Source organism: Gracilinanus agilis, chromosome 2 (genome assembly GCF_016433145.1).
Source record: "Gracilinanus agilis isolate LMUSP501 chromosome 2, AgileGrace, whole genome shotgun sequence".
NCBI lineage: Eukaryota > Metazoa > Chordata > Mammalia > Didelphimorphia > Didelphidae > Gracilinanus > Gracilinanus agilis.
In genome coordinates this window covers 169,529,491-169,549,312 of record NC_058131.1, presented here as the reverse complement: position 1 = coordinate 169,549,312, position 19,822 = coordinate 169,529,491, and the positions used below count along the sequence as shown (strand labels likewise).

General features: G+C 37.4%; 1 protein-coding gene across 1 annotated transcript in view; it reads left to right on the top strand.

Annotated features, from left to right (window-relative positions):
- Nucleotides 1-6,156: 6,156 nt before the first annotated feature.
- The window catches only part of LOC123233424 (disintegrin and metalloproteinase domain-containing protein 18-like), a 160,329-nt gene continuing 146,663 nt past the window's right edge, over nucleotides 6,157-19,822 (top strand). The window contains exons 1-2 of the mRNA XM_044659537.1: nucleotides 6,157-6,205; nucleotides 12,310-12,389. Coding sequence (XP_044515472.1) covers nucleotides 6,157-6,205; nucleotides 12,310-12,389 — 129 coding nt within the window. The remainder of the gene's footprint in view (nucleotides 6,206-12,309; nucleotides 12,390-19,822) is intronic.

The following is a 19,822-nucleotide window of genomic DNA, read 5'->3' as shown; positions in this document are numbered from 1 at the left end:
CTGGATTTTCTCTGTGTAGAAGCTGTCGAGTGTTAAAGACTTCTTTTTTTTGTTATTATTCTTTCTCTTCTGAATTTCCTGTAGCTGGTTAGCCATCATTAGCCCAGCAGCTTCTCAGGTTTATCCTCGCTCTCAGTGTCTGTCTGAGATCTATTGGCTCCTGAGGACTGAGTTCTAGTTTTTTCCAAGGTCAAGCCCCCTGGTGGATTCCCTTGCTTGAACCTCTGCAGGAGGTTTCTTTACAAGTCTCAGGGAGCTACTTCCACAGTCGTATACCCGTCTGCACTGGTTCCCCACTTAGGCTTTAGTTCCTGGTTGTATTTGCCTCCACCCACGCCTCTGCTCAGCCGGCACCCACGCCTCTGCTCAGCCGGCACCCAAGCCTCTGCTCAGCCGGCACCCACGCCTCTGCTCAGCCGGCGCTCCGCTCCCAGCGTCCGCTCCCGCGTGCGCGCGCTCAGATTTCGCGTGCGTTCTTGACTTAATGGGGTCCTAAGTCTTGCTGCTCTCAGGAACAGGTCCCGGAGCTGCTGATGACTCAATGGGTGCCCCAAACTTGCTCTATTTCTTTTTAGCTGGGTTCAGAGCTATAGGTGAGTGTGGAGGGGGTGGGGGTGGAGCGGTTGCTCAGCTCGCGCTTGAGTGAGAGCCCTTTTTAGCTTGGAAATGTCTCGATTCCACGTACCTTCCACGCTGTGCCCTGTTGTGGGGTTCCTCCGTTCGTCTGGACTTGTTTTTATGTCCCCTTGAGGAGTTTTGTGTGTTTCGGTCAGGAGAGGTTTAGAGCTGCTTCTTACTCTGCCGCCATCTTAACCCGGAACCTTGATACATCCATTATTATCTCTTTTCAGTCACCTATAATCAAGGAATGAAATACAAAGAAGAAAAGGTATCCAGAGGCCTCAAGATCTAGCCTCAACTCAGGTAACAGCCCCTGTTCTAGCTGCCATATTGGAGCAGTTTCCTTGCTACCAGTGTGGAGAAGCTCACTCCTCTGCTTCCCCTCAAAGGAAATCCCAGAGTTATATGAAATTACCTGAAGTACTAAAGGAAGCCAGAACTTTCTTCCACCAATTTCCTCCTCGATGTGTCTTGTACCTGGGGAATTTCCAAGGTCCTGTGACTGGCCTTCCTACTGGAGCCAGGTTAGTTAGTAATGGCTGTTCCTGCCGGGGGCCATCAAAACCCACCCTGTCTGACATGGTCACAGCAGGGACCTCAAAGAAGTACATGACAGCCTCAGGAAGGATGGAAACCCCTCACTCAGATACCTCCGTGTGACTCTTCTCTTACTAACACTCCTTATTATTGGAATTATTGTGATCAATATTCCTACTCAGCCCCAGGGAAAATCAGAAGAACAGTAAAGGCTGTTCCTAGAACCCTCACAGGTCCCCTTCAGACTCCTAGGAAATTCCCATCTTTACATGCAGTAATACAGAAATTCCCCTAGAAGTCATTTCACAACAAACCAGCAAATAGTGAGTTAATATTAAAGATTTAAAAACCCTAACTTGGATCTCCCATACACAGGTGCTTGCAAAAACAGGCCAGAACAGTCTCCAACTTTCCCCCCTCCCTGATCCCTGATTTGGTACAGTACGTTAACATAAAAGAACAATGAATGGTGAATGGAGAAACTGTCTCCGATGAAAAGGCCTGTACTTTCCCACCATTGTAACCCAAGAGATATGTCAAGCACACCTTGAAAAATACTGAAAGTTACTAGAGAATGAAAAGTATGACTTAATACATTGTCTCCAAGAAAAGATGTATGTTGAAAATGAATTTTTCCATGCCAACATTATGTGTGATCTCAAAATGTATAAAAAAATGTATGAAAATTAACCTTATTTAAGGCAGATCAGAGCAGTCTCTCTCATCTCATGATGTCTTCCTGGCTGAAATTCAGACTGTCTCTCATTCTTCTTAACCTGCGGATGCTGTCCCACCACCGAGATTTCCTGGACCTGTGGGAGTTTTTTACTCCTGCATGTTCCCAAACTCAGCTTGAAGATGTTCTTTGTTGTGCTGTAGTTATCATGAAAAATGTTCAACTCTTGAAAATGTTTAGCTCTTTTACTCTTCTGGTTAGAGGGCAGAGGGGTGATCAAGATAGTAGGTGGGGAAGAATTTCCCAAGACTGTGTTAGATCTTTAGTTACTGATTGGTGCTGCTGCTGGGAGCCCCCCATTTGTTTTGATAGTGGTAAGTTAGATCACTCAGTGTTTCCTGACAGTTCATATATTTGCCTTGGCCAAAGAAGCCAGTGTCATATTGGGCTGTCTTAAAGACCTTTACTAGGATATCTATCAATGAAGGCCTTGTAGGCACCATGAAAGAGGGTAATTTTATATCAAAGCTCTACCAGATAGTAGTGGAAACTTTTATTCACGAAAGAACAAGGAGGCTGGCCTTCTGCATGGGGTGATATATCAGAGGCATAGATACCAACCAATGCTTTCATTGTATATAGGCAGTTGTAGGAGGGGGATGTTGGGGAGGCAGGTAAACAGAAGTAAAAACATTTGTGAACTAGGAAAAGCTAAAAAAAGAAAACAAAAAGATAAACAGGGGAAAAATAAGATAAATAAATAAATAAGTTAAAAAAGCAAGGATGACAATTATGATCTTGGAGAAAACAAAAGTGAAGACTGACCTAATTAAAAGTTATAAAGAAGGAAATTATAGATAAAAAGAACCATCAATAGTGAAGTAATATAAATATTAAATATATATGCACCAAATGACATATCCAAATTCCTAAAGGAAAAATTATAAGAATTACAAAAAGAAATAGGGAATAATCACCTTGTCCTCTCAGAATTAGATAAGTCAAATAAAAAAATGAAAAAAGAAAGAAATTAAGGAGGTGAATAGAATTTTAGAAAAGTTAGACTTGGTAGGCTTCTGGAGAAAACTGAATAAGAAAAGAAAAGAATATACTTTTTTTCTTCCCCAAAATTGATCATATTAAAATGGCATGAAAGCCTTACAACCAAATGCATAAAAGCAGAAATATTATATGCATCCTTTTCAGACCATAATGCTATACAATTTACACTGAACAAAGGATGAGGAAATTACTAAAAATTAGTTGGAAACTAAATAACCTTATCTTAAAGAATGAATGGGTCAATAGAAATAACCAACAATTTCATTAAAGAGAATGATAAAAAGGAGACAAGATATCAGAATTTTTGAGATGTAGCTAAAGCAGTACTTCCGGAAAATTTATGTCTCTAAATGTTTACATCAGTAAAACAGAAAGAGCAGATCAATAAATTCGGTATGCAACTAAAAATAAAACTAGATAAAGAACAAATTAAAATACCCAAATTGAAAACAAGTTAGAAATCCTAAAAATCAAAAAGAGACTAATAAAAATGAATGTAAGAAAACCATTGTACTAACAAAGAAAACAAGGAGCTGGCTTTAAGAAAAAATAAGATAAAATAGAAAAACCATTGGTTAATTTGACCAAAAAAGGAAAGAAGAAAACCAAATTAACAGTATTATAAATAAAAAGGGTGGAATTAAAACCAATGAAGAAGAAATTAAGGCAATTGTTAGGAGTTATTTTGTCCAGTTATATGCCAATAAATCTGATAATCTAAGTGAAATACAGGAGTATTTAAAGAAATATAAATTATCCAGATTAACACAAAAGGAATATAATTCTTAAACAATCCCATTTCAGAAAAAGAAATTGAACAAGCCATCATGAATTCCCTAAGAAAAAATTCCTAAGGCCATATAGATTCACAAGCGAATTCTATCAAACACTTAAAGAACTATTAATTCCAATACTCTATAAGCTATTTGGAAAAATATTGAGGAAGGAACTCTACCAAATTTTTTTAATGACACAAATACAGTGTTCATACTTAGATCAAGAAGAACAAATAGAGAAAAAGAAGGTTACAGACCAATATCCCTAATGAATACTTATGCAAAAATCTTAAAACTACTAGCAAGGAGATTACAAATTCATATAACACAAGGACTGTACACTATGACCAGGTAGTTTTTTCCCAGGAATATAGAGATGGTTCTAAATTGGGAAAATTATAAGCATAATTGATAATATCAATAACAAAACCAACAAAAACCATGTAATTATCTCAACAGATGCAGAAAAAGCATTTAACAAGATAAAATACCATTCCTTATAAAAAACATTTGAAAACATCAGAAAACATGATACCTTCCATAATATGATAAATGTCATATATCTAAAAGCAACAGCAAGCATTATCTGTAAATGGAGGTGAACTAAAACCCTTCCCAATAAGATCAAGGAAAAAAGCAAAAATGCCCATTATCACTATTATTATTTGATTGTACAAGAAATGGTTTCTATAACAATAAGAAGAGAAAAAGAGAATGAAGGAATTAGAATAGGCAATGAAGAAATGTTACTCTTTGCAGACAATAGCATGGTATACCTAATGAATTATGATAGTTAAAATTAAATTATGAGCCTTCTAGTAGCTTTATTTCATCAAAGTAGTAATAGTAAAGAGAGGGAAATGTAGGAAAGAGGTAGAGAGAAGCTTTGCTTAATACCCTATTTGCCTTTCTGATAGAATGAAGCTCACTACCAAAAGAGGCTCCTTCAGGTTCCAAACTCCAGTCAGAAAACCATGAAGAGTCCCTCACTAGAGCCCTGGTCTTGCCTTTATAAGCAGTTTTCTCTACCCACTAGCTCTCCCAGATCACATCTCAGGAACCAATCATAGTTCCTTAATTTGTCTGGCACCACCCAGAGGGACAGTGCTTGTGGGATCAGTTTCCTGTCTCATTGGTTTCAACTTCCTTTCTCTGAGTGCCTGTCTATCCCTGCACATCTCAATGGCAAATGCTGATTGATTACATCAAAACAAAGAGACATAATGGGGATAGGAGTTCCCTTCCTATAGAATTAACCAAAAAAATTATTAGAAATAATTAGCAACATTAGCAAGTCACAAGAAACAAAATAAACTGGCATGAATCAACAGCATTTTTATTTACCTCCAACAAAGTCCAACAGTAAGAAACAGAAAAGGAAATTCCATTAAAAATAACTCTAGACAGTATAAAATACCTGGGGTATACCTACCAAAACAAACCCAGCAACTATATGAAAACAATTACAAAATACTCTTCACACAAATAAAGTCAGACCTACAAAAAAAATATTAGTTGCTCTTGGATAGGCAGAACCAATATTATAAAAATGACAACTCCCACCTAAATTAACTTATCTATTCAGTGCCATACCAATCAAATTACACCAAAATTATTTCATAGGATGAGAAAAAATTACAAAATTCATCCAAAAGAAGAAAAGTCCAAGAATATTAAGTAAATGAATGAAAAAAATATATGAAGGAAGGAGGCCTGGCCATGTCAGATTTCAAGTCAATCTCTATAATAAGTCCCCAAGGAGCTTATAGTCAAACAGGGAAAGATTATACAAAAAAAGAAAGCTAAAGGGATGGATGGGCCATAATATTGAAATACAGTTATTCAATTAAAACAAAACAAAACAAAACACCTCAAACTTCTTGGATCTCTTAATGACCCTGACTTGAGATACTAAAAATTGTTGTCACCTAACATTCTAGGGGAGCTGGAAGGGATTTTGGAGGCCAGACCAGCTGGTTCTGCCTGAAGGAGAACAAAAAATTGCCTCCAGGCTCCTTCCTCAATGGCAGCGCCAGAGCAGCACGTGTTCCACCAGCTTGTAGCTACCTGGAAAAGGATAAAAGGCTGGCCAAGAAACTGACTTTGGGTCAGGCTTCTAAGATCGCCGGGGAACCTTCTGGCCACGTTAGCCCAGATGCTGCTTACCCTCCTTACCAACTGCAGGTTCCCGCTGGCATACTCCCATAAGCCATCTACAGTGCGCAGGCGCTCTGGGGGCTCCCACGCAGCCCTTCCCCCCACCCTCCCAGTGCTCAGCCCCTCAGGGCGTCGAGTTCCGGTCCCGAAATGGGCAGGTCCCGAAATGGGCCGGCGCCTTAGGGCTAGTGTGCTGGTCCCCATCTCGTGCCAGACTGCGCACGGCCTCTTTGTGGAAGACTGTGCGCAAGCGTGCCCGAGATGAGACTTTAAGAAGGGCTTAACGGCTCGTTTGTCCGTCCCGCCTGGTTCCCCCACGGCTGCACCATGTTGCTTCTGCTGATACTGCTGAAGGGTATTTTGTATTCCGCACAAAGTAAGTGCTCCCACGACATCCTAAACTTTTCCCAGATTCCTTTTGGGGGCTGGTGGAAGAGATGGGGGCTGAGCCAACTTTTTTGAGCTAGCAGTTTTGGGGACGTGAAGACGAAGGGAACGTTTTACAAATATCTTAGTTGAATCTCACAACAGCCCTATAGGAGGAAGGTGCCATTGTTATCCCCATTTTACAGTTGAGGAAACTGAAGCAAACAAGTGTTCCTGAGGGTCGCATATGTAGAAAATATCAGCCCATATTTGAGTGCCATCTTCCACTGAGCCAGTCCATGTTACATAATCTCAGTATTTAAATGTCTAGAGCAGGCAGGAACCTCAGAAACTTTCTAATCCATTATACAAAATAACCCAATTATACAAAATACAAATTATCCATATTCAGTAGGAATCATCCAAATCCTATTATTCAAAGAGGAAACTGAGACTCCAGGGGTAAAGGCGTAAGGGTCAGAACTAGGAGGCAGACAACCACCCAGGGACCAGAATCAGAGTTCATAGGGAAGTTCTTAGGAAGGGATCTCAGAGGTCAGTTAGTCTAACTGGTACACATTGTAATGTATGTGGGGGGGAGTGGGGGAGCTAGGTGTTTTGGGCAATGGGGAACCAGGCCAGGACATCAGATATCACCTCAGTTGTTTCCTAGTTATGTGACCCTGGACAAGTCACTTAACTCTCCCAATTGTTGATCCCTTACCAGTTCTTCTGCCTTGGAACCAATATTGATTCTAAAATAGTAGGTAAGGGTTTAAAAAACAAAACAGAACTGTAGTGGTGAGTGTGTGTATGTGTGTGTATCTTATGAGAAATGCTATTCTACTTTCTATTGCTGTCCTTTTTTTAGGAAAATTTTTATACATATGAAGCTGAATTCTACCTTTGCAATTGCTACCCTTTGTTCCTAGCTTTTCTTTCTGAAATGGAGAGAATGTGCAATTCTTTTTCCAAAAGACAATCTTTTCAAATGCTTGATAATAGTTTGAATTCTTCTGCCTCTATTCTCATCTTCTCTTTTCAAGGCTAAACATCTGTTTTCTTCAATGGCATGATAGAAGGGCTTTAATTGCTTTGGTTACTGCCCTGTGGATGTTCTGCATCTTATCAAAGTCTCTATAATAATGTACTGTCCAGATATGACCACAATACTTTAGGAGTAGTCTGACCAATAGACTACAGTGGGGATTTGTCCCTCCCTCATTCTGGACACTATGTCTGACTCTTTGTGACCCTGTTTGGGGTTTTCTTAGCAAAGATACTGGAGTGGTTTGCCATTTCCTTCTCCAGCTATTTACAGATGAGGAAACGGAGACAAAGAAAGTTATTTGTCCAGGGCCACCTAGAGAATGAATATCTGAGACCAGATTTGGATTCAGGAAGATGCTCCATCTCCAAGTAGATAGTAATGCACTTTTAAAAATACAATTTCCATGAAAAAAACATTATTTCTGATGTTGACCCATTTAATAGTACCAAGGACTTTAGAGACAGGAGTTTTCTTTCTTTTCTGTGTCTTCAGTAGCTATGGTTGCTGAAAGATGTGCTAAAAGTTGGGACTGAAAAATCACTTGTTACTTTCTTCCTGGATGATGGCTGGGACTGAGCTGGAAGTAGGTCAAGTAGAATGGTAGATACTTATTTCCTGAGGCTCTTGGGCTTGTTTATCTATCCATTTATGGCAGATAGCATTGGTAGTGGAGTGAAAAGTATATTCCTTCCCCAGAGGGATTATTCCCTTCAATGACCGCTATGAGAGCCAAGAAACAGGATTGGTGTTTTGAAGTGGCATTGCTATTTCCCAGGGCTCTTGGATACAGTGTCCTGGGTTGTCTCCAGTACAGTTTGAAAGAAGGTGGTAGTCAAGATGTAGTAGTGATTTGATTTGTCTGGCACATGCTACCTACTTATTCTTTCTCTCTTGGGATTCTTTATTAATTCATCCTAGAAAGGTACCCAGCCTATGGTCACACTAGCAGTTTTTTCTGCAATGTGACATGCATGATTCATAATGAACTTGCACTCCACTGAAATTTATAGATAATTTTTACTGAAATTATTGTCTAGTCATGCTTTCTGCAACGTGTGCTTGTATGGTTATTTTGAGCCCAAGTATAGAATTTATCTGTCTCCTCTTCTGCACCAGTCATTCACCTTCCACTTTGACTTCTCTTTACTAGCAGGCTGCCTTCCTATTGTGGAGAAACTGTCTCCCCAAACTTCTTTCTTGGTTAGTGAACTGCCTACCTGGTGCACTATTTTAGGAAGGGCTTCAGCCATGTTTCACTTCAATTATGATACAATTCTCCATACTTCTTCTAAGCCTTTTTCTCTTACTCATCAATAGCCCAAGGGTACCCTCTCCCTAATTTTAGCTTTTATTTTGTTATTCCCCTCCCCTTTATGTTGTAAGATTCTTGAGTGATTGTTTTGCTGGCTTATATTTGTTTCACCAGTGTTTAGCACATCACCTGGCACATAGTAAGTGATTAATAAAAGTTCCTTATCTGTTTCTAGTAAGTGATTAATAAAAGTTCCTTATCTGTCTCTAATTATCTCTCATCTATCTTTATCAATTTATCCTTATTAAATATCTTTTTTAGATTTACTTAATAATTTGGCTTATTGAAATCTGTATGAATCCTAAATATGTTGAACAACATGCTAGCTATAGGTTTCAACTTCCCATCTTTAAAAATTTAATAAACATGCCTGCTATGCTTTCATTCAAGTCATTGATAAAAATGTTGAGTGGCACAGGGGCAAATATATATATGCTACAGAGCATTCTACTGTATTCATTCAGTCAGTTCACAATCTGCCTTATGCATCCTCTAACCTGCATTTTGTATCAAAATCATGAGAAACTTTGTCAGATGCTCTGTTGAAATCCAAATATACTGTTCTGATACAGTTTGCCTACAGATTTATGCTACATAATCTCAGTTGGGCCATCACTGTGGTAAGGGAATTTTTCTACAATTCCCTAATCAGTTTGTTGTCTTTTTCACCATAGCATTTATTCCATACTTTTTGATCTCTGCTCAAGTCTCCCTACTTCAGCTGAGGAGTTTAACTCATCCTTCATTTAAAAATTGAGGCCATTAACTGAGAACTCCCTTTTCCCCCCTCTTCTCATTTCCAATCACACATTTTCCCCTGTAATATCATCCTTTGCTTCTATATTTTATGAAAAGATAGCCCCTTTCCTTACCAAGAACAACTCCACTTCAGAATCTCATCTTTTCCTATCTCTACCAAGTTGTTCCTCTTTTTGCTGATCCTCAAATTTGTCTATATTTCCCTCCTCCTTAAACAAAATCTTCAATTTAGATCATGTTTTATATTTCTACTCCTCTTCTTGGATAAAGCTCTTTAGAAAACTGTATTCACTGTATATGTCTACTTCTCTATCTTTCCTCACCATTGCATCCTTTTGCAATCTGGCATCTGACCTCATCATTTCAATTACTACTACACTCTTCAAAGTTACCAGTGACCTTTTAATTGCCAAATCTAATGGCTTTTTCTTAATCCTCATATTTAACCTTTCTTCAGAAATTTTAGTGTTGCACGAATTACAGCTATACAGTAACTTTTAGGATATTGGCATTTAAAAATAAGCTTTTATTTCTGAGGGAAGGCTGGGATTATTAAAGGATCTTTAAGATGATCCAGTCCTCTTTCCACCTCTTGTTTTATTGGTAGACCTTTTCCCCTTATGGATTCAGAGTCAAGGCAAGTAATATAAATAACAAGAGAGAATTGCTCTTTTCAAAGCGGAGATATTTTCTTAGAAGACTAGGCAAAGAATTAGAGCTGCAAAGGGACTCAGAGATCATTTTTACCTATCTGGCAAAATACTAAAGATACTTCTAAATTCCATTTTAGTAGGAGAACTCTGAGCTCAGAAAGTTAGCATGTAGGAAGAAGAAAAAACTACTGTTGCTTCATTGACAAATTCAGAGCATTCACTTTCCTATTTCAAAAGCCAACTTTTAAAGAAGAGGAGCAGTGCATAGACATGGTAACTTGGCTGCATAGCGTCATCTGGATCAATCCTCACTGCCTTGGCTTAAACTCACTTAGCAACTCATGACAGGCTGTTCACCCTATCTTTCAGTCTAGCATGACCTCTTCTATAGTCAAGCACTGTGACTGGCCAGGCAACCTTCATCCTACAAGCCTCTTAAGTGAACATCGATATTATGACCTATATGTTTCTTTTCTCTCTGTGCAAATCTACACATACATTAAGGGCATCCTTATAGTATTAGTAGGGCAAGAGAGACTTTTTTTTGCAAATAGTATTCTATAATAGATGGTATCTTTACTATCAAACTATTGACTGAAAGATGCAGAGAATGTGGGGCAAAATATTAAGTGTCGGCCCATTCCATTTCATTTTTCTTTCTCTTAGATTGAGAAAAGGGATTGTGCAGGAGATGGAAACAAGGGCAACTTCCTTCCTTCCTTCCTTCCTTCCTTCCTTCCTTCCTTCCTTCCTTCCTTCCTTCCTTCCTTCCTTCCTTCCTTCCTTCCTTCCTTCCTTCCTTCCTTCTTTCCTTCCTTCCTTTCTTCCTCCCTCCCTCGCTCCCTCCTTTCCTCCCTCCCTCAGAACCGACAAGCAATTCCACTGGGTGGTACAATTGCAACTTTTAAAAAAATCGAATATGTGATTTCTTTGGTGTAGGGAGCTCCTAATAAGGAATTTCTTTTATTAATGCAATCACAGCACCTCCCCTGAAAGAGTCTTAGAGAATTACCTCTTGAAGAGCAGATTGCAAGAAAAAAAATGTTTATGTACACACACATATATGTACGTGCATATATACATGCATGTGCATATATACACACACATATATATGTATATGCATACATACATTATAACCATGTTTGGCAGGAATGTCAAAAATGCCAAAGCTTATAATGAGCTGACACTAAAAAGAGAAAGCTAAGAACAACTAAAGAATATTTTTAAAAAAGTTTTATTGGGGCAAATGGGAATAGGACTGCTGATTAAGGTATATGGACCAGTTTAAAAGGCATGAAGCTATTCAATTCTTATTTTACTTTTTTCTCTGGCTTCAAATGTATTCTTTCCTCCTGGACTGCCTGTCTTGATGAATATTACCAGCCTTTTGAGCAAAAAGTTAAGTGACATGCCCTGGGTTGCACAGCTAGTGTTTGAGGTCAGATTTGAGCTCAGGAAGATTAGTTTTCCTGACTCCAGACCCAGGGCTCTGGGCACTATAGCACCACCTAGATGCCCTGATTTAATAAATATAAAAGACCTTCATTGGAAGAGGGGAAAATAGATGTAGATAGTTGGAGACAGAAAGATTGACTATTTGTTCAGCCCATTGAGAATATGAATTGTCAACATTTGTTATCATTTGGTGAAACTGAACCAGGTATTAGGATTAAGTCTAAGAATGCTCTTGTTCCATGCCCTCTTACTCCCTTGGTGAAGTTATTGCTGTTTATTCAGTATTTCTTTTGTTATCCGTGGCGTAGTAGATAAAGTACTGGACTTGAAATCACTGAAGATGAGTTTGAATTTTGCATCAGACTAATACTTGATAGACTGTGAGCTTCCTGAGAGTGGGTTCTGTCTTTTGGCCTTCTTTTATCCCCTATGCTTAATATAGTGCCTGGCACATAGGAAGTAGATGCTTATGATAATAAATGTTTATTCATTAACTGACTGAGATAGTAGAAAGAATGTGGGCAATGTTAGAAACTAGAAAATCCTAGTTTACTTTCTCCCCACAAGGATGGAAATAACATACTTACAAAGGGTTTTACTTACAAGAACCATTTGAAGTAGGTAGTGCTAATGATATCATCTCTAGTTTACAGATGAGAAATCTGGAAATGAGAGAATTTTTCCAAGGTCACAGGACTAGTAACCTCACTGCCAGCCCTATTTTACCCTTCTACACTCAATAGAGAAGTCAGAGAAAAATATCATAAGAATAAAGAAGTCATGTAATAATTAAATGACTAGGCTTAGAATTGAGACATTCAAATAAAGGATGACAGTATAAGTTTAAGGTTTTTAAGGTATTAAAACTTTTTTGCTTTCTGCAGGTTTTCAACAAAAATCACTTCACATCACAATTCCACAGAAGATTTGGTCAAATGCATCTGAAGATTCAGTGGAACAACATGTAAATGAGAATAACTATTTTTAAAAATTTGAAATAATTGAAAATGCTTAGTAAACCTAATGGATTTTTGTTTTAACTATAAATCAGTTTTGTATTTACTTATTTATCATGATCAATGTTCATGTCCATGTTTACTATGGGAGTGCTAATATTATTAAGTTTCATAGTTATAAACCAGTGATTTCCAAAGTGGGCGCAACTGTCCCCTGGTGGGTGCTGCAGCAATCCAGGGGGACTAGTGATGGCCACAGGTGCATTTATCTTTCCTATTAATTGCTATTAAAATAAAAAAAATTAATTTCCAGGGGGCTAAGTAATATTTTTTCTGGAAAGGGGGCGGTAGGCCAAAAAAGTTTGGGAACCACTGTTATAAATAATGGAGTAGGTTTTAGACATTAAAATAGAAACAGTTAGTAAGCTTACATTTATTTCAAAAGATCAAGATATGATTATATTGAAATGTATACATGTAGGCAGTTCTCAGTCATCTTTGTTGTTTATATCATTACTTTTTTGTGAATTAATTACAAGTTTAAATATCAGAGTGACTTTTCCCAACACATACTATTGTACTCATCCATGCTAACTGTTACATACTCAGGTGATGCAAAGTGATTTTCATATTTAATATAATACTGAGTAAGAACTTAAAGGTTCTTTAATTAATTCATTCATATTTTTATACTTCTCATATCAAGGCAGATCCAGTGATTTGTTTCTCAGGCCTTATCTTTCTGAATTTTTCTCCTATATTTGATTATAGTGATCATACTATCCTTTAGGTTATCTCTTTATTTTTTATTTTTTAGAAAAATTTTCCATGATTACATGATTCATGTTCTCTCTCCTCTCCACCCACCCCCACCTTCCATCCCCACCCCCCCTTGTAACCGACACTGGGTTTTACATGTGTCACTGATCAAGACCTATTTCCATATTTATTGATAGTTGTACTGAGGTAGTCATTTAAACTCTACATCCCAAATCATAGCAGCATCAACCCATGTGTTCAAGCAGTTGTTTTTCTTCTGTGTTTCTACTCTCACACTTCCTCCTCTGAATGTGAATAGTATTCCTTTTCATAAGTCCCTCAGAATTGTCATGGATCATTGCATCGCTGCTTGTAGAGAAGGCCATTACATTTGGTATTTACCACAGTGTATCAGTCTCTGTGTACAATTTTGTTCTAGTTCTGCTCCTTTCACTCTACATCAATTCCTGGAGGTTATTCTAGTTCACGTGGAATTCCTCCAGTTTATTATTCCTTTGAGCACAATAGAATTCCATCACTAGCAGATACCACAATTTGTTCAGCCATTCCCCAGTTGAAGGGCATATCCTCTTGTTTTCCAGTTTTTTGCCACTACAAAGAGTGCGGCTATAAATATTTTTGTACATGTCTCTTTCCTTATGATCTCTTTGGGGTATAAACCCAGCAGTGGTATGGCTGGATCAAAGGGCAGACAGTCCTTTAGTGCTCTTTGGGCATAGTTCAAAACTGCCATCCAGGATGGTTGGATCAAGTCACAACTCTACCAGCAATGCATTAATGTCTCAATTTTGCCACATCCCCTTCAACGTTCTCTACTTTCCTTTGCTGTCATGCTGGCCAATCTGCAATATGTGAGGTGTTTTGATTTGCATTTCTCTAATTATAAGAGATTTAGAACACTTTTACATGTGCTTATTGATAGCTTTGATTTCTTTATCTGAAAATTGCCTATTCATGTACCTTACCCATTTATCAATTGGGGAATGGCTTGATTTCTTGTACAATTGATTTAGCTCCTTCTATATTTGAGTAATTAGACCTTTGTCAGAGTTTTTTGTTATAAATATTTTTCCCATTTTGTTGATTCTATTCTAATTTTGGTTCCATTGATTTTGTTTGTACAAAACCTTTTTAATTTAATGTAATCAAAATTATTTATTTTATATTTTGTAATTTTTTCTAACTCTTGCTTGATTTTAAAATCTTTCCTTTCCCAGAGATCTGACAAGTATACTATTCTGTGTTTGTCTAATTTACTTATAGTTTCCTTCTTTATATTCATGGCATTCACCCATTCTGAATTTATCTTGGTGTAAGGTGTGAGATGTTGATCTAATCCTTATCTCTCCCATACTGTTTTCCAATTTTCCCAGCAGTTTTTGTCAACTAGTGGATTTTTGTCCCAAAAGCTGGGGTTTTTGGGTTTATCATAGAATATCTTGCTGAGGTCACTTTTCCCAAGTATGTTCCACTGAACCCTCCCTTCTGTCTCTTAGCCTGTACCATATTGTTTTGATGATTACCACTTTATAGTACAGTTTAAGGTCTGGTACTGCTAGACAACCTTCCTTCATATTTTTTTTTTCATTATTTCCCTTGATATTCTTGATCTTCTGTTGCTTCCATTTTATGGGCAAGTTCATCCCATTCACATTCAGAGTTATAAGTATCAACTGTGTATTCCCCAACATTTTGATTCCCTCTTATTGTCCTGCCCTTTCTTCTTTCACTGTTTCCTTCTATACCAGTGTTTTGTTTTTAATCAATCCTCCTAATCCTCTAACTCATTTTACTTCCCTTTCTCCCCTCTCCCTTCTTATTCCCCCTTATTTTCCTTTAGGATCTTTTTTTGAGCTACCCCCCACACTCTCCCTCCCCAATATTACTTCCCTCCCCACCAGTCCATGTGTTACCCTTCTACTTCTCTATAGGGCATGAATCAATTCTTTGCCCTAATGGATCTGATTGTTTTTCCCTCTTTGAGTTAATTACAATGCGCTTAAGAATTAAGCATTTCCTGTCTCTGACCTCTTTACCCTTCCAGTGTATTGGTCTTCTCCCCTGATTCCCCCCAAGCACTTCTTTATGGAATATAAATTTACTCCATTTTGTCTCTTGTTCTATTTCTCTTAATATCATGCTCTTTTTTTACCTCTAGTTTTATATATATATATAATCTTATATTTTATATATACATATATATGTATCTTAACAATTCTTCCTATACAGTTTATTATTCCATCTAAGTATTCTACTTCTAGCTACCCTGATGATATTAACATTTTTTTTAAGAGTTACCAATATCATCTTTTCTTATAGGGATACAAATCATTTTAACTTATTGGGTCCCTTAAAAAAAGTTTTATTTTTGTATTTTTTCTTCCCTCTCTTAACTACCTTTTGGCGATTCTCTTGAGCTTTGTGTTGAACATTAAATTTTCTGTTTGTTGAGTCTTTTCTTTATGAATACTTGAAAGTCTTCAATTTTATTAAATGACCATACTTTCCCTTGTAAGAATATAGTCAGTTTTGCTGGATAGTTGGTTCTTGGTTGTAGACCCAGTTCCCTTGCTTTCCAGAATATTATATTCTATACCTTCTGGTCCTTCAGTGTAGATGCAGCCAGATCCTGTGTTATCCTAACTGCGGTTCCCTGGTATCTGAATGACTTCTTCTTAGCAGCTTGTAATATTTTTTCCTTGGTCTGGTAGTTTTTGAATTCGGCTATAATATTCCTGGGAGTTGTCAGTTGTGGATTAAATGTAGGAGCTGATCTGTGGATTCTTTCAATCTCTACTTTTCCCTTTTGTTTGAGAATGTAAGGGCAGTTTTCTTGCATAATTTCCTGTAGGATGATGTCCAGGCTTTTTCTTTTGTCATGATGTTCTGGTAGACCAATAATTCTTAAATTGTCTCTGTGATCTGTTTTCCAAATCTGAGGTTATGTCAGTGAGGTGTTTCATATTTTCCTCAAATTTTTCATTCTTTTGATTTTGTTTTATAGATTCTTGCTGCCTTGTGAAGTTATTTGCTTCTAGTTGTTGAATTCTAATTTTTAAAGACTGAATTTCATCCCTGGATTTTTGCTTTTGGTCTGATTTTCTTTGTATGTCATCTTTTACCTTCTTTCCCTTGTTTTCAAGCTGGTTGATTTTGGCTTTCAAGACACTATTTTCTTATCTTAGTTCATACATTTTCTTTTCCCAATTGTCTTCAGCCTCTCTCTCTTTTTTTTTAAACCCTTGTACTTCGGTGTATTATCTCATAGGTGGAAGATTGGTAAGGGTGGGCAATGGGGGTCAAGTGACCTGCTCAGGGTCACACAGCTGGGAAGTGGCTGAGGCCGGGTTTGAACCTAGGACCTCCCGTCTCTAGGCCTGACTCTCACTCCACTGAGCTCTACCCAGCTGCCCCTCTCAGCCTCTCTTAATTGTTTTTCAAATTGTATTTTGAGTTCTTCCAAAGCCTGTGTCTAATTTGCTGGAGTTTCTGTGATTTTTCCTGGAGTTCCTTGATCTTCTATTTCATTTGCTCTTTGTTCACTTCCTGGAAAGAAGCTGTCAATTGTGATTTCCTTTTTCTTTTTTTGTTATTACTCATATTTTTTTCCTTCTTTCCTTCCTGTAATTGGCTGTAATCTTGCTTCTCTGGTTCTTTGCTGAAACTTTGATTTTGGGCTATTTTGTCCTGACTGAGCATTTTCTCTGCTCTGCTAGTTGATTAGGTTAAGCAGATGGTTTTAAGGAGCTTTGATGTAAGATCTTCCCCAGCTGGCAACAGAGGTTTGTAGCTATTTTCTCTGCAGTCTATGGGGGAGGGGTGTTGGAGTTACCCTGCCCTCTGAAGACTTCTTATCTGTCCTATTGACGGGATTAAGCCTGGGTGGGGTTGATCTGTGGAGCTTGATGTGCCTTGAGGCTAAAACCTGGAGAGAAGGGGGGGCCAAGATAAAGTGTTTTTGCTGTGTCTAGGATGCCCTCTCCTCTAGCTGCCTCCCTGCCATCTGTGTTCAGTGCCTTGAACTCGGTTCAGCTGTGCCAGCAAGGCCCTCTCTCCAGACCTGTGCATTTGCCTGCCCAGAGATTTCTGAAGACTCAGCACAGCATTTGGGGGAGGAGTCCTGTGATCTTCCTTACTCTCAAACCCAACAGTTCACGAATTCAGGCCTTTTTCTTGGCATAAATCTTGAGCTATCCAGTAAGAGGATCCCCAGCATTTTTTTTTATCTTGGTGTGGAAGGGTATGGAGGTCTGAAGTTTTGCTCCATTAAGCCACCATCTTCCCAGAATTCCCAGGAAGATCGCCTAGGTTATCTCTTTAATATATTATTGTTTTGATTCTTCTATTATTACTCTTAATTTGAGAGGAGAGAAATATGCTTCATCATCTGTTCTGTGGGATTAATAAGTCTAGGAGCTGCAGTTAGAGTTCAGCTGTCTTTTAATGTTGTTTTCAGTTACATTAAATGGAGTCATTGCGTAAGCCAGTAATAGGCAAACTAGGGTACACGGGCCAAATGGGGGGGGGAGAGGGAAGGGGGAGAGGGGCTGCTGAAATGTTCTATCCAGCTGTGAGACATTATTCCTAATCTGATGAATACAATGAGTAGGATACAATACAATGAAACTTCAAAAGAGTTGCCTTAGAAACAGACTGACAGATGAGCATTTCCTTTCCTTTGGCCCCCTCGTTAAAAAGTTTGCCAATCACTGGTGTAAACTATTCTAGTTGAGAGTTGGAAAGAATATCAGTGGCCATTAAGTGCAACTTGTACTTAAAAAAGAATTGCCACAATAATATATCTGACAAGTGGTCCTCTAGTTTCCTTGAAGTCCTTCAATAAAAGTAATCATTCAAGTCTCTACTTAGAAACTACTGCATCAGTTTATACTAATCTTCCTGTGTTTCTCAGAATTCCTCATGTCTTTTAACTCAACAGCATTACATTCATAAACTATAATTTGTTCAGCCATTCTCTAATCATTGGGCATCTACTTTATTTCCAGTTTTTTTGGTTATTCCTTGCATGAAGAGAATGAACAAAATATATATCTTCTCTCCAGACCTCCATTTTTTATGGATTCATTCTTCTTGAATGCCTCACCAATGCCAGAAATTTTATATTTTGAAACCTGAAGCAATGATTACCCACTCCTCCCCAACTAACCAGTAAACTGTTTCCAGCTTCCCCATCACCATCTATAACTGCCTATTGTACATTGTTTTTTAAAATCAGAGTTTTATTGTGAATTTACTGTGCAACTTAATCAGTCTCTATATACATTTCCTCTTTTCCCACTTTATTTAATTTAGATTTGCATCTTCATAATTGAATTCTTGAGAGTTGTTAGATTTTTCTTAGACCAGCTTCCTGGGTAGAATTTTGGGCCATTGAATCCTGACAATCTCTAATGCCTTTGAATTCTGCTCCCAACAAATCAGGGCTATCTTCTTTGTCTTTGGTACTAAAATGGTATGATCATTGTACTATAAGGTTTATATTTTTGTTTTTAATAACCTCTTTACAGATAACAGTCAGTTCCAGAATGACAATTGCATATTACTTCCTCAAGTTTTTGAAGAATAATATTATTCACTAAGGCAAGTCTATTCCCATTGAAGAAAACATCATCTGATATTTTAAGTCAAATATTTATCTTGTTTTCAGATACTTTATTATACATTTTTTACTTTAACAAACACTCAAAAAAACCACCAAGAATATTTTAGTAGAATAGAAAAGGAGAATTATACACAGAATGTTGAATCCTTATTAATTATAACTCTTTTTTTATTAAGGCAGCTTAAAAGTTACTAGCATTCTTTGTATAGATATATTCTGGGAAGTCAAAGTCAGCATAGGAATCCAGGTGTCCTGGAATAGACAAAAAAAATCAGTGAAATATATTAGAACAAAATCAAAAGATTAAAAAGGAAAGTTATCTGTTATAATAACTGTCTTGAAAAAAGGTGAAGAAGAGATAATTTAAGAAATAGATTCTCTGAAAAAATTATGATTAAAAACAAAACAAACTCCAGATACTGTATTTCAAGAAACTATAAATGAAAATTATCCACATCTACTAAAATCAGAGGACAAGGTGAATAGAGAAGCTGCTCATCATATCTCAAAGGAAGTCCCAAAAGGAAAAATCCCAGGAATATCATAGTGAAAATCTAGAATTTCCATACCAAGGAAAAAATCTTGTAAGCAACCAAAGAGTGCCAAGGAACTACAGTCAAGACCACACAAAATCTAGTAATTTCTACCAAAAATGAGAGGAGATCTTGGAAAATAATACTATAAAAGGAAAACCAAAAAGGTTTACAACAATGATTTTTCCCTACAAAGTTGAGTATAAATCCTACAGTGAGCAAAATTTTTGAGGAAAAAGAAAAATTAAACCAAATACTAACTTTAAAATGCAAACCTAAGACTTAAGAGAAATCTAAAAAGACAATTATATTTTGGAAGGAGCTTATGAGATGACGAAATACTGACATTCTTACAGAGAGTAAACACTTGTCCCTTTAGAACCATAATCGCTTCATAGGGACCTAAAAAAGAAAAACAGTGGACTTGTAGAATGTTTCTGTTCTGAAGATTTTAAAAGGAGAAAGAAAAGGGATAGTTAAAGGAATATAATCCTATAGAAGGAAG